The 12,476-nt window shown below is 50.6% G+C and overlaps 5 protein-coding genes across 5 annotated transcripts; 3 read left to right on the forward strand and 2 right to left on the reverse strand.

Moving 5' to 3' along the window:
* Window positions 1-457: 457 nt before the first annotated feature.
* On the reverse strand, window positions 458-2,344 carry IAR55_005321 (uncharacterized protein; the record flags this gene model as incomplete). Its single annotated transcript, XM_066948413.1, has 4 exons — window positions 458-1,399; window positions 1,450-1,900; window positions 1,957-2,197; window positions 2,254-2,344. 4 exons carry the CDS (start codon window positions 2,342-2,344, stop codon window positions 458-460), a joined length of 1,725 nt encoding a protein of 574 aa, XP_066800981.1.
* A 1,301-nt stretch (window positions 2,345-3,645) lies between these two features.
* IAR55_005322 (uncharacterized protein) lies at window positions 3,646-5,634 on the forward strand (the record flags this gene model as incomplete). The annotated part of the gene is made up of 10 exons (XM_066948414.1): window positions 3,646-3,696; window positions 3,764-3,826; window positions 3,900-4,100; window positions 4,160-4,349; window positions 4,432-4,784; window positions 4,852-4,871; window positions 4,936-5,057; window positions 5,114-5,244; window positions 5,295-5,423; window positions 5,494-5,634. The coding sequence occupies 10 exons, from the start codon at window positions 3,646-3,648 to the stop codon at window positions 5,632-5,634; spliced, it is 1,401 nt and encodes a 466-aa protein (XP_066800982.1).
* Window positions 5,635-8,852: 3,218 nt separating this feature from the next.
* Window positions 8,853-9,265, forward strand: IAR55_005323 (uncharacterized protein; the record flags this gene model as incomplete). The annotated part of the gene is made up of 3 exons (XM_066948415.1): window positions 8,853-9,035; window positions 9,132-9,148; window positions 9,217-9,265. The coding sequence occupies 3 exons, from the start codon at window positions 8,853-8,855 to the stop codon at window positions 9,263-9,265; spliced, it is 249 nt and encodes an 82-aa protein (XP_066800983.1).
* Window positions 9,266-9,368: 103 nt separating this feature from the next.
* Window positions 9,369-10,383, reverse strand: IAR55_005324 (uncharacterized protein; the record flags this gene model as incomplete). Its single annotated transcript, XM_066948416.1, has 3 exons — window positions 9,369-9,901; window positions 9,963-10,031; window positions 10,095-10,383. The coding sequence occupies 3 exons, from the start codon at window positions 10,381-10,383 to the stop codon at window positions 9,369-9,371; spliced, it is 891 nt and encodes a 296-aa protein (XP_066800984.1).
* A 335-nt stretch (window positions 10,384-10,718) lies between these two features.
* Window positions 10,719-12,342, forward strand: IAR55_005325 (uncharacterized protein; the record flags this gene model as incomplete). Its single annotated transcript, XM_066948417.1, has 9 exons — window positions 10,719-10,753; window positions 10,845-10,852; window positions 11,076-11,115; window positions 11,203-11,270; window positions 11,332-11,542; window positions 11,608-11,734; window positions 11,824-12,070; window positions 12,126-12,164; window positions 12,230-12,342. 9 exons carry the CDS (start codon window positions 10,719-10,721, stop codon window positions 12,340-12,342), a joined length of 888 nt encoding a protein of 295 aa, XP_066800985.1.
* Between the last annotated feature and the right edge of the window lie 134 nt (window positions 12,343-12,476).

A 12,476-nucleotide genomic window follows, 5' to 3' on the forward strand; every position in this document is an offset into this window, starting at 1 on the left:
AGAGGTTGTGTCAAGACCAGTTCAACAACTGGAGGATCAATACTGCACGGTGACGAAAGCATCCCACAACTCTGGGAATAGCCGAACAGTATACACGTCATCACTTTTTGTCAGCAACTTCGAAACCCGAGGCCTAATCATTTGAAGTGCGGCCAAAGTTTATAACATATATTGCATTGCACATCGTTGCTCTACCTCGATCATATCGTATAAACGTTGCTTCGAACCGCATGTATGGACAGGAAGATCAAGCGCGCTGACGATCAAAGAAAAGGAAAGACTGAGATTGACAAAACGAAGGTGATGAAGCGATTGTACAGAATGCAAGTGGTGGTGATCGTGAGTGTTGTTGCTTGTGAAAAGAATGTTATATGTATATATGTGTACTAGTACGGAAAAAGAAAGAAAATGCGCTTGATCCCAAGGAGAACGAAAACGAAACATCTACTACACCGGCTTATTCCTTCTCCCCGATGAACTCTGCCACTTCACCGTTTGAATCCGCCCTAGTGACCTTATCCAAAGTGTGGACTCGGTGCAACAATCCTGGGCGGATTTCTGGGACTGTTCGAACGATGCGGTACTTCTCACTAGGGGGTACTGACAAAGTCCACTTGTCCGCAGTCATGGCTTGGGGTTGTCCGAATGGCGCAGCGGGTTTAGGACCTTGCGAATTGAGCTGTGTTTGGTCGAGGAGGAAGTCATCCTGGTCGGGAAGCGAGGCGACGTCAACAGACGAAGCAGATGCGGAGGAGACAGGGGAGTTGGTGACGGAAGAAGCAGCTGATTCAGCAGGTCGTCGTTTGAGCGCTTCGATCTCGTAACCACCGTCGAGGATGCCGACTCGCATCATTGCAAGAAGGTTGTGAGCCGCATTCGAGTGATCGTAGACACCGCCGAAGAAAGCCGTCGTCGCATCGGTACCGATGGCCCGCTTGATCAGATGCGCACCACCGGGGTGGTCTTCGATGAATGACGAACAATCGTGGATGAAACCATGGATAGCGACCAGAGACCTTTCCTTAGCTTCCGCCTTGAAGTCGTCCCAGCTGATGACGGGAAGATCACTACTAGACTTGGGCCATTGGAGCTTCTCGCTCTGTTCCTGAAGCTCTTGAAGCTTCATTGTGTATTGACCCTTCTTGATCTCGTTCTCGGGGAAACGCTTCAGGTGAGAAGCGAGACCCATGGAGTGCATGGTCCAGATGAACCATTTGGTGGGGTCGTATTGGAACCATTTAACGGCGTTTCGGAAATCCTGGGGGAACTGGTGGTGGAAGTTGTGGTAACCTTCGCCGACTGTGCATAGAGCGGTGATAAAGTGGTCTCGAGGAGTGTGCTTGTTGTCGAAAGGCTGCTCTCCGAGCCAGTGAGCTAGCGAATTGACACAGAAAGTGGACTGCGGAATATCAGCTCAAGCGCTACAGGTCGAAAAGACTGCTAACTCACGTGATGAACAAAACATAATCTAGCAGCGCCCGCGAAGAAGAAACCGCCTCGCCAGTCACCCCAACCAAGACCAGCGACGAGAGTAGGAACGATGGCACCCATGAGGAAGATGAGGGTAATATAGTTGGCGTGTTGCCATCTGACGACCTTGTTTCTGGTAAGGTCAGAAATGTCGGCAGCGCCGATCTTGCCTCGGGGCTTGATGATCATCCAACCAACGTGAGACCACCAGAACCCCTCGTGGGCGGAGTAAGGATCCAGCTTGGTGTCGGTGTATCGATGGTGAGCTCGGTGTCCTCGAGACCACCATTTGATGGACCCTTCCACAGCACCGGCTCCCGCAAGTGCAAGACCATATTGTAGAGGGACACTGGCATTATAAGCTCGGTGCGCCCAAAGACGATGGTAACCAGCAGTGATACCGAGACCGGTGACGAAGTAATAAACCACACTGAGCAACGGGATCTGTAAGCAGAGATCTAGTTGAAGCAGACCAAGAGCACTCACCTCCAGATGGCGGTCTTCGTGTTCCAGGGAGTGGTCAGAATACCATAAATAGCAGCCGCGGGGGTAATTGTAAGAGCAAAGAAGGAGATCCACTGGATGTTCTTGTGAACGTTTTTCAAGGTGACAGGGGGAAGGTATTTTTGTTGGGCGATCGTGTAGCTGACATAGTTGTCGGGAATCTTGCTGTCTGAAGGAGTGTCTACCGGTCTTATGGGTTTCACGCCGACGGCTGCGTCGATACCTTTGATGAAGGAGATCAGCCAGTGACAGAAAAGGACTAAGAATGACCCTACTCACCTGTAGGCTTATCAGCCTTTTCGGCCAGTGGCGAAAACGCCGGATCGAGCTTGTCCACGGGCGAGGGATGACGCTGATGGATATCAGACATTGTAAGACGGAGAACGGGCAGGGAGTAGCAGTGGCGAGACGGGGAGAGTCTACTCTCGGCGCAAAGAGAGTGAGGTGCTCAATAGGTGTCGAGATGTATAAGAGGTCGAGTGACGGTGCAGTTCTAACCAAAGACTGTGCACACTGTAGGTCGTTGAGGGTGAAAGAATGAGACGAGGAAAGGGGAAGAGGAAGAATGAGAGTGTGGGAGAATGGGATATATAAAGTACTCTGTCGATCCTGATACGCATGCATGCACTCTCACACCTTCAACAGTCCACTCGAGCTCCATTCATGGCATTCAACCATTTCGTACTACCACATATCTCAATCCACGATTGATCCACGACGACTTAAAACCACAATCCACCGCCAATTCTTTGGGGAGGATTTACCACGTGGCACACGTAAAACCCATCACGGTTCCAGCACCGGCACCAGCAGGGGAAGTCCCTGAGTCTTCGGTTTTTGTAGGAATGGGACAGCCTTGGAGGTGATGTCCCTCCTGAGGATCATCATATCATCATCATGGACAAATCATCATCACTGCGTTATGATGGGAGAGTGCATACATCCAAGATGGGGCCGTGGGGATCGTGAGCCGCCAAGAGCTATCTGTGATATCTTTTCACGGCTGCAGTGCCATCGTCATACCACACTTGATACCGGTTGGTTCCTTGAACTATCCTCGATTCGTCATCGGAAGCCTCAAGTGCGACTCGCTGTCAGGATGATCAAGCGGAATTCACCGCAGTTTCAATGATCCAACGGATTATTTGATGACGAATGAATAGAGACGTGTGAGATCATTGTTGTCATGACCGACCATGCAAGCAGAGTTCCATTCCCAGCCGTGGACGAACTCAAAGCGTCGTGGGTCGCTATGTCGTTATCTATGGTTGCGCGGTGGCTTCAAAGTGATCCCACTCACTGATCGTTTATCCCCGTTCTCTGATTTCTACCGCCAAGTCGATCGTCGCAATCGCATGGTCCAGGATGGACAAGCTGTTCGTTTGGAATCCCGGTGGGAATCCAATTTCAGGGTCCCCACTCGAGTATGTAACCATTTTGGTGGGGAAGAGACCGTTTCATCTGGTACATACTTGTTCGAGCCTCCCACTTTTGACCGGTAATGTCAAACGCATATCGAGCCGGTGATCACGCCCATTTTGTTGTTTCCTGCGAGCGAAGGGTGCACTCGTTTCAATCCTCGCAAGACATGTACAGAGAGTGCTTTTGACAGGTCGTACTACTACTAGCACTGCCCTCAGTCCTACGACGAGTGAGACACGATAAGATATCATGTCCGATCATCCAGCACTTCGATACATATCAAAGGGAGCTTGGGCACTGGTAAGTAGGTACTTAGACTTGACCTCTTGCGGTGCTCACTCGGACTTCCATTGACTTGTATCTTCAGGTCGAACCCCTAGTGTCACCACGGGCCAAAGACTTGCTTGCATCTCTTGTCGGGTTCATGGAAGTGAGTCTCATCTTGATGGACCGATTCCAGTCTGTTTGCTCCTCAGCCGCGGCACTGACGAGCGTCATGACAGAACGATGTGATCCCTTCCGAAGCTCTATTCCACGCCCAGATCCCGACTCATCCTCCCGAAGCGAGATGGGCATCTGTGCCTTCAATCCTGGAAACCCTCAAAGATCGAGCTAAGACACTAGGATTGTGGAACTTATGGTTGAGTGGAGGTGATTTCCAAGGATTGGCCGGTGGAGAAGGTGGTGGATTGTCTAATCTCGAAGTGGGTTCAAGTGGTCTCTTACGCTTTGACCGATCTTACACAGCTAACTCTCCAAGCAGTATGCTCTTATGGCTGAGATCATGGGACATTCTGCTATTCTCGCACCCCAAGCCACCAATTGCTCAGCACCAGATACAGGAAACATGGAGGTCCTCGCTCGATTCGGAACACAAGCACAGAAGGACAAATACCTAATTCCGCTCTTGAAAGGGGAGATCAGAAGCAGCTTCTCAATGACCGAATTTGGAGGTGAGATCGATCACCTTGGAACTACGATCCTCTCTACACCTGGAGCTGCACGTGTTCATGCACTGATGCTCCCGTCATTCAGTGGCTTCGTCTGACGCTACGAATCTCCGGAATACTACGGCCACTCTCGACCCGGCCAGCAAAACACTCTCTTTGACAGGACACAAGTGGTGGATAACAGGTGCCGGCGATCCTCGAAACAAAGTTCATATCGTGCTTGCTGTGACTGATCCGGGAAATCCTTCGCCCCACCGTCGTCATTCCCTGGTACTCGTCGACCCTAAACAAAAGGGTGTGACAGTAATCAGACCTCTGACGGTATTTGGGTACGATGATGCGCCTGAAGGTCATTGTGAAATGAGATATGATGATGTGAAGGTAGATGTGGATAGTGGAGTCGTTGGCGGGAAAGCGGGACTGGGGAGAGGTTTCGAGGTGAGCTGAATGCCTTTGCCGTACTGCTATACTAATGTACTGGCTGCTGATATATGTGACACTTCAGATGATACAAGCAAGGCTTGGGCAAGTCTCAGCTATACCGTCCTGGCATTCTGCCGAATCATGACAAGCTGACTGCTTGCCTTAGCCCCGGAAGACTGCACCACTGTATGAGATCCATCGGTATTGCCACTCGTGCCCTTGAAATGCTGTTGCAACGTGTTGCAGATCCCGCTAGGAAGACTTTCGGAAAGCATTTGCGAGAGCATGGTGAGAGCGGCTTCAATGTGCGATTCCCTTTCCTCCTCTAACTTGCATAAATACAGGTACTGTCTTAGCGGATATTGCCCACTCCCGAGCGGAGATCGACCAGGCTCGTTTGCTTGTCCTCGCGGCAGCTAGGCGCGTTGATGTGGCCGGTGCTAAAGGTGCTTTGCAAGACATCGGGATAACCAAGGTTAGTCAGCATCCTTCGGTCCACCGACCGACACTGAGATCATGTTCTAGTTCACGGTTCCCACTATGGCGCTCAGAGTAGTCGACCGAGCCATGCAAGTGTATGGCGCGGAGGGCGTGTCATCTGATACGCCTTTACCGTACTTCTATGGCAGCCTGAGGACTCTCCGATATGCCGATGTCAGTACAGACTGTTTTGTTTCGCCAACACAGGAAATGAGACAGAGCCCTGACAAGCTTTCTACACTAGGGTCCAGACGAAGTGCACATCCAACAAATCGGTAAACAGGAATTGAAGCGGATTGAAGAGCTGCGAAAACGGAGTGATGAGATCAGAGCGAAGAGTGAAAAGTTGCTTCGAGATGGTGGCAAGCACAGGGCGAGACTCTGACCAGATTGGCCGTTGACCCGACCTCGCTACTGCATCTTCCCAAGCTGTTACGAAAAGACAATGTATGTATGATAGTAGAATCACACTGGGTCCCTATTCCACACCAAGCATCTTCCTGGCCATAGGGGCCAACGTTCGACTTTTATATTCTCACGTCAGCAGCTGTATACGATCTCGGCACGAGTGTAACAGTCTAAGAGCGAACGGAGTGTGACCAGACTCACGTCCAGTAATCCCTACACTATGATCACGAAGCCAAGGTGAGCGTGTGGACCCCAACACATCCAACAGACTCGTGGTGAAAGACACTACTCATGACGACAACACAAGAATGGGACGAAAGGACTTGCCTGTTGGGCGCTTTTGCCTGGAACCTGGAAAGCAGCTTGAGACCAATGATGCGCGCCATGTTTCTCCACGTATGCGAAAAGAAGGGCTTTGTCTTGAGCTGACCAAGAGGTAGAAGAAGGAGGCATTGTTTCTGTTTTGATAGAGAATCTTGGCCACCTACAGGAGGAAGACCCCGAAGGGTGGTCGTATCATCAGCCGCTAGCGTCCCCGGAGAGTTGGAAATACATTTAGGATTATCTGGCGGGAGAAAGGCATCTCACAAGGTATATCGCTTTCTGGCTGGGAGGAGGATTGAGTGGTCCCAATATGAAGATATCGTGAATCTACCAGTCAGCAGGATGAGAGGTCGAATCGCAGGTGATGTCGCCGAGTAAGAACAAAGGGCGGGTCAAAGAGAATAACAATACGTTCGTTGAGCAAATCAGCGGACGTCATGACAGTCCTTTCCGACACGGACAGACCCACACACCTGCACAGACGCCTACACACATGTCTCCACACACACATATACACGATCGTGGACCTTTTGTATACTGCGCCACACAAAGAGGGAGACCGGGACAATCTTCTTGTAGCGGTTCTGATCATACTTCAATTTCTCGCCAGGAGATCCCTTTCACCTCACGATCTCCTTGTCGAATTTGATACTTCACCCTACGCCCAACGTCGATCTTGGACAACGCGAAGGTGAGGGGAAGACATTCAATTGATCACTCCATCCCGAGGCTCATTCCTGTTCGCCGAGAAGCTGACGTGAGAATTTCGCGAATCAGAACAGCACCCTCCCTTTCAACCATCATGCCCGCCATTCGACGCAAGAACTCCGACAAGTCCACCTCCCTACAGGCAGGTGAGACCACGCCCAGCAAGGGCTGGACGAAAGGACAGAAAGCGCAGCTCTTCTACCACGTCATCAAGAATGGTGAAAAGGATTTCAAGTTTGCCGTCGAGGGGAAGACGGGTCAACAAGTGAGTGCGGCGTGTCCCCCTCTACGACTTGAAAATCGGGCGACGTGTCGGAGGGATAGAAGGTCAAAGTGGGAGTGCTGATGATAGTTAGATGCCAGGCTTTGGAGCAGTGGAAGTAAGTTGGTCATCGCTGAATGCCTCATTCTATAACTAGGGAATGTCGGAGTTGGAGTAAACGTCGATGTGGCTGATGTGAGCTTTGTCGGACGATAAGGAAACTCTCCTTCCCCAGATCGTTCGCACTTGCGGGTTCTAGCACGATTGGATGAATGGACATAGGGACTGCGCATCAGAGAGAAGGGTCAGCGAATGCAATGATTGACAAGGTCTGAACCAGGTTCATAACTGATCATTTGGGACACCTTTTGATGGTTCGTCCACTGTAATTGGAGGAGACAATCTCGATCAACGCGCTGCCGCTGATGTGACACCTGCGAAGATTGTCAAGACAGTCTGACTGAACAACACTGTGCGACCCACCCATAGCAATTCCCATGAGCTCGGAAGCAGAGACCTGACTGCATGATCGATACCCCTTCGTACTCGGAACGCCCGCTTAGTTAATGGAGGAGTCGGGGCATCTGGGATCCTCATTCTCTTATTCCCCTTCAGTAGATTCATACTCTCATTAAGTAGACAATTGACACGCATACACACCACACGTACCGCCACATACTCCCCAGAAGGCTTCGTCCAGACCTCTCTCCCCTTATCCCTACCCTGCCACATCTCCTTTGTGTCTGCTGTTCACATCACAGAATGGGATTTCCACTCTTCAACGTCGGTAGTGACATTGTCAGTGGACGTCACACTGATCTCAGGCTGAAAAGTTGAGCCTGATACAACCGTGTCTGTCTCTCCACCGTTTTTGCGGTGCTTGTAGTAGTACTCAACAGCTTCCTGTCGATCAGCCAATGAGAACCCCTTGACAAGGTCGCGAAAGGGGCGCTCCTCAAGCTCGTGAGCTAGACACCGTTCTTCTTTCCAAGGATGTTTCACCCGCCAAGATCCGTCGGTTGGCAAGTTTAAAGTCGGTGTGGTCTGCAGGTCTAAAATGTCAAAAATGTCAGTCGTCATGTCATATCAATACAAGCAATGGAAAGTCCTGACCTGGTATCTTCGAATCTCTTCAGGATCGAGGGGTACCCGTGAGGCCAATGAATCTATCATAGACGGTTGGGCTGACTTGTCAGTACCACTCCAGGCTGTGCCAGAGGTAGAGTCCATGTTCCTACTTGACGGCATCAGGTGCTACTATAAAGGGTGTCAATGATGTCAGTGTGCATTCCCTTGACATACTCACTTGGGTGAAATCGAAGTCTTGGTCTTATAATTGATCACACCGCAGGGTGAATAGCGAGGGTACGAATGGTTGTATTCTTTTGCAACACCCAAAAGCACGCATGAGTATGTATCATGTCACTGGAACTTTCTCACTGCGAGGATATCAAACCACCGTAAGTATATGAGGGGGATCCGATCAAAGGAGATCAGAAGCTTGTCCTGAGGGTATCGCAATGGTTGTACTGTATTGACGTGATATAGGCCAAGAGAATGTCGTGTATGGCTAGCAGGGCATGAGGTGTGCGCTGCTATAACATCGCAGTGTCGTCTTGATGGAACCGTAGCCAGGTGCCACTGTGTGGGTATCCAATCTTCGGCGTGTGCATGAGTGTGTGCACGATGCGTGTGGTCCTTTTACATATTTCATTGAGATGGCAATACTCTTCTTGCGGACTTGATTTGTGCTTTAACGGTTAACAGCTTGCTACATATCACCAACAGGCCCCCGTAAAGGTGAGTCTTGCGCAGACTGTTGACTGTCTCTTGTGTCATTGAGTGAACGAATGTGGCTGACGCCATCAGCATTCCACAATCGTTCTCGCAACAACCCAACCATGCCTGCCGCTCGTACTCCTACTACCAAAAAGAGCACCCAATCGACCTCGACTACCAGTCCTACTGCATGTCCATCCAAATTCGCCTGGTCCGTTGCCGACAAATCATTGCTCTTTGACCATGTCCGAATGAACGGAGAGAAAGATTGGGAGAAAGCGGTCCCGGGAAAGACTGGTCAACAGGTAGGTTTGGCTCTCGCCTAATCATCTCTTCTAGACGTGCTTTGTGTCTGGTGTTGGTGAAGTGAATCATGGACTGATACTTCGATTTGGAAACAGAGTCGAGAGCAGTGGAAGTGCGTAGGCGAAGTGATCGTATCCATTAGAAATTGGTGAAATGTAGGGCGGACGATATCGCCTCCAGGAAGACGCTCTTGCCGATGATCAGGAAACAGTGCGGTTTTGTGGGTTGAATGGCGTGGATAAGCAGAAGAACCCTTCTGCGCACCGTTGATAGGACGGACTTATTCGTTATGCATCTATCTCTATACACAAATGAATGCACTGTAACCCTGTCTACTCAACTTTGATTTTCTTGTCCCCAAATCCGAGTAAGCCCAGCCACTGTTCCTTCTTGTAGCCCAAGTTGTATATTGCTCTCGCAGCAAAAATCGCCCACACCACACCCATACAAAGGACGACCGCCTCGTCTTCTCCCAGACCCATCCCGAAGGACCATCCGTCGACCGGTCCAATCAAGCTCAGGAACAGAGCGGGAACGACCAGGGGGGCCCAAGCATCCACCATCATCCATCCGCCAGGTTGCAGTTCTGCCGGAGTGGAGAGCTTAGGAGACGCAGAAAAGAAGTTGAATGTGCTGAATATCATCGAAGCGAATGGGACTGCGAGGATGAAAGGTACAAGTAGCAGAGTGGTCGGTGTGGCGGGAAGAGTTTTGAGTGATGTTGGGTGTAGAACCGGGAGAACGGAGAAGCGAGTAAGCAGAAGGGTACGACCAATAGCGTCAGGAAGGGAGAGTCCGAGCTCAGTCGCGAGTGTCGGTTTGGCAGGCAGAAGTCGACGCAGAGGGGTCCGGGTCTGGATGACATCTGCGCACAGGTACGATGACTTAGCATAGGAAAGCATCGAGGGAGAACATGGGAGACTGACGTGTGAGACTGAACAAGAGCGCTAAGCTCGGGTTGACAAGCCATGATGGTGTAGATCCAGTACAGAGGGCTAAGTGGATGAATCGTCAGTTATGTTCCTGAGCTGCATATCGCCACTGGACGATAGACCCACCAAGGAAGGTTTCTCCGCCGAAGACAACCACCAGAATACCTATACATTCCTGCAAGGCACTCGCTCTCTCCTTCTTCTTGACTGAGGTCTTGCCTCCCTTCTTCGACTTCTCTTTGGAAGGGGTGGCCGGTGGCGATGGTTCGTCAAAGACCCCTCGAGCCATCCAGTCCACTACGGAAGACAATCGCATAGCTCCGAAGAGGTCGAGGATTGGGTAGGGTACCGCTGGGTGCACTGGTGTGAGGATCGATGGAAGGCAGGCATTGATGGCGGAGAGGATGGACGTCATGATGTGGGTCGTCTATATGTATTGGGTACAGGTGAGCTCCAAGACGCTGTGATGAGTCGAGAGCTGGATGAAAGGTTGCTTTGATGTCGTGTAATGTTGTTGACGAGCTTGGACTATCTCTTTCGGAGTTGTCATCAATGTCCGAATTCCGAAGTCACCGAGAATTCGTCCCGACCCTGTCCAGTGAAAGAGCAAAAGATTATTTATATCATCACCCTCCCTCCTGTTTTCCAGCAACATACTTCATCCCACTCGTATAAGCTGTTGCACTGCAGCGTCGGCATCTGTGCCTCGACCATCCTGTGTGTAGACTCGACGAGCGATCTCTTTGTGCAATGTCCGCCATCCAGCAAAAGAAATATCCATTTTGGTGAGCTCTTCTTCCTGTTTCTGAAATAGAGTCTAAATCCCATCCTGCACCGATGTCAGACGCGCTGACCTTGTACTTCCCGTCTTGCCAGGCTTGGAGGTAAGATCTGTTGTGTCTCGCTTTCCTGGTGTTGGTGGAGCTATTGCTGATCATGTCCCTCCCATCGACTGCATCTCGTTCCTCTACATCTCCCTGTCATATTCCGACTGGGTGACTTTTTCACCTGCACCTCGGCGATACCCGACCAGGTGCCGCTGCGTCCAGTGAGTATCCCTCTGCATATCCCCACGCTGTCTAGACCGCCTGCTGACCTGCGGCTTAGTGGCGGCATGCTGTACACATCCTCTCGACGTCATGAGAGTGTGAGTCGGGGTTGTTGCTGGAAAGATACGACCAAATGAGAAAATGGCTGATAAGGCTATGTAATTCTCCGTCACGCGACCCAACAGACGAATGCAGACCACCGTAGGAAGAACGACTTTCATCAATGCCGTTCGAGGTGTACTGCAACAGGATGGTAAGCCATCCCGTCTGATTTCCAACATGTTACAGCACGCTTAGATCCAATGCATTCGCAGGGATTCGAGGGCTGTATACCGGTCTGACAGCCTCTATTTTCAGACAAATGACATATAGCGTGACAAGACTGGGAGCCTACGATATGCTCAAGAACACAATGTCAAAAGGCGGCACGAAGAAGTTGACAACAGGAGATATGGTGATATGTGCGAGTGCAGCGGGTGCTTTGGGTGGAATGGCAGGAAATCCGGCGGATATCATTCTGGTCAGGTGAGTCAAGCTCGCGCACTATCGGCCATGATGGCTTGATCGCTGACGAAAACTGCATGAATCAGAATGGTGGCGGACCCTACGAAACCTGCGGATCAACAATTGAGGTACAGGAATGCCTTACATGGTGTTTACCGTATGGTTCGCGAGGAAGGACCTTCGTCTCTGATCAGAGGCTTGGCGCCCAATACCGTAAGCTAACTTCTGACCTTCGAAGACAACTCCACTTTGCCCCTTGGGGTACTGTCAAATGTGGCTCCTCTTCTAACACTGGTATATAGGTCCGAGCTATCCTCATGAACGCCTCCCAACTGGTCACCTACGATTTCTTCAAAGACGCCATCCTTTCTGCCGATCTCATGCAAAACGGCATGCCTCTTCACTTTGTCTCTTCGGCTTTAGCCGGTACCGTCGCTACTACGATCTGTGCGCCCGCGGATGTTGTGAAGAGTAGAATCATGAATATGAAACACGGCGTTGCAGGACCTGGACCCATCGGCTTGATCACACAAAGTCTGAAATTGGAGGGTGAGTTGGGTCGGCTTTGAGCAAAGCCCACTCAGCCACTGACATGATCATTTAGGTCCAAGGTTCCTTTTCAAGGGATGGTTACCTGCCTGGAGTGAGTCGTGACTATGAGAATCGACAGGGAATTATTTGAAATACTGATTCATTCGCTCCGCCCAGTCCGACTTACTCCCAACACCATTTGCATGTTCGTGTTCCTCGAACAACTCCGAAATGCCGTCGACCTCTTCCGAAAGCCCACTTTACCGAAAGATCAATCGCCCCCGTCATAGTGATCATCATGATCTGGATTAGTTGAGAGACGGAGGACGGAAATCAAAGGGATGATAGCTGCACGATGAGTGGAAGGGAGATATCATAGAACATCTTAGATTACACAGTAGACTACAAAATACACCTAATCTCA

Source organism: Kwoniella newhampshirensis, chromosome 11 (assembly GCF_039105145.1).
Source record: "Kwoniella newhampshirensis strain CBS 13917 chromosome 11, whole genome shotgun sequence".
Lineage (NCBI taxonomy): Eukaryota > Fungi > Basidiomycota > Tremellomycetes > Tremellales > Cryptococcaceae > Kwoniella > Kwoniella newhampshirensis.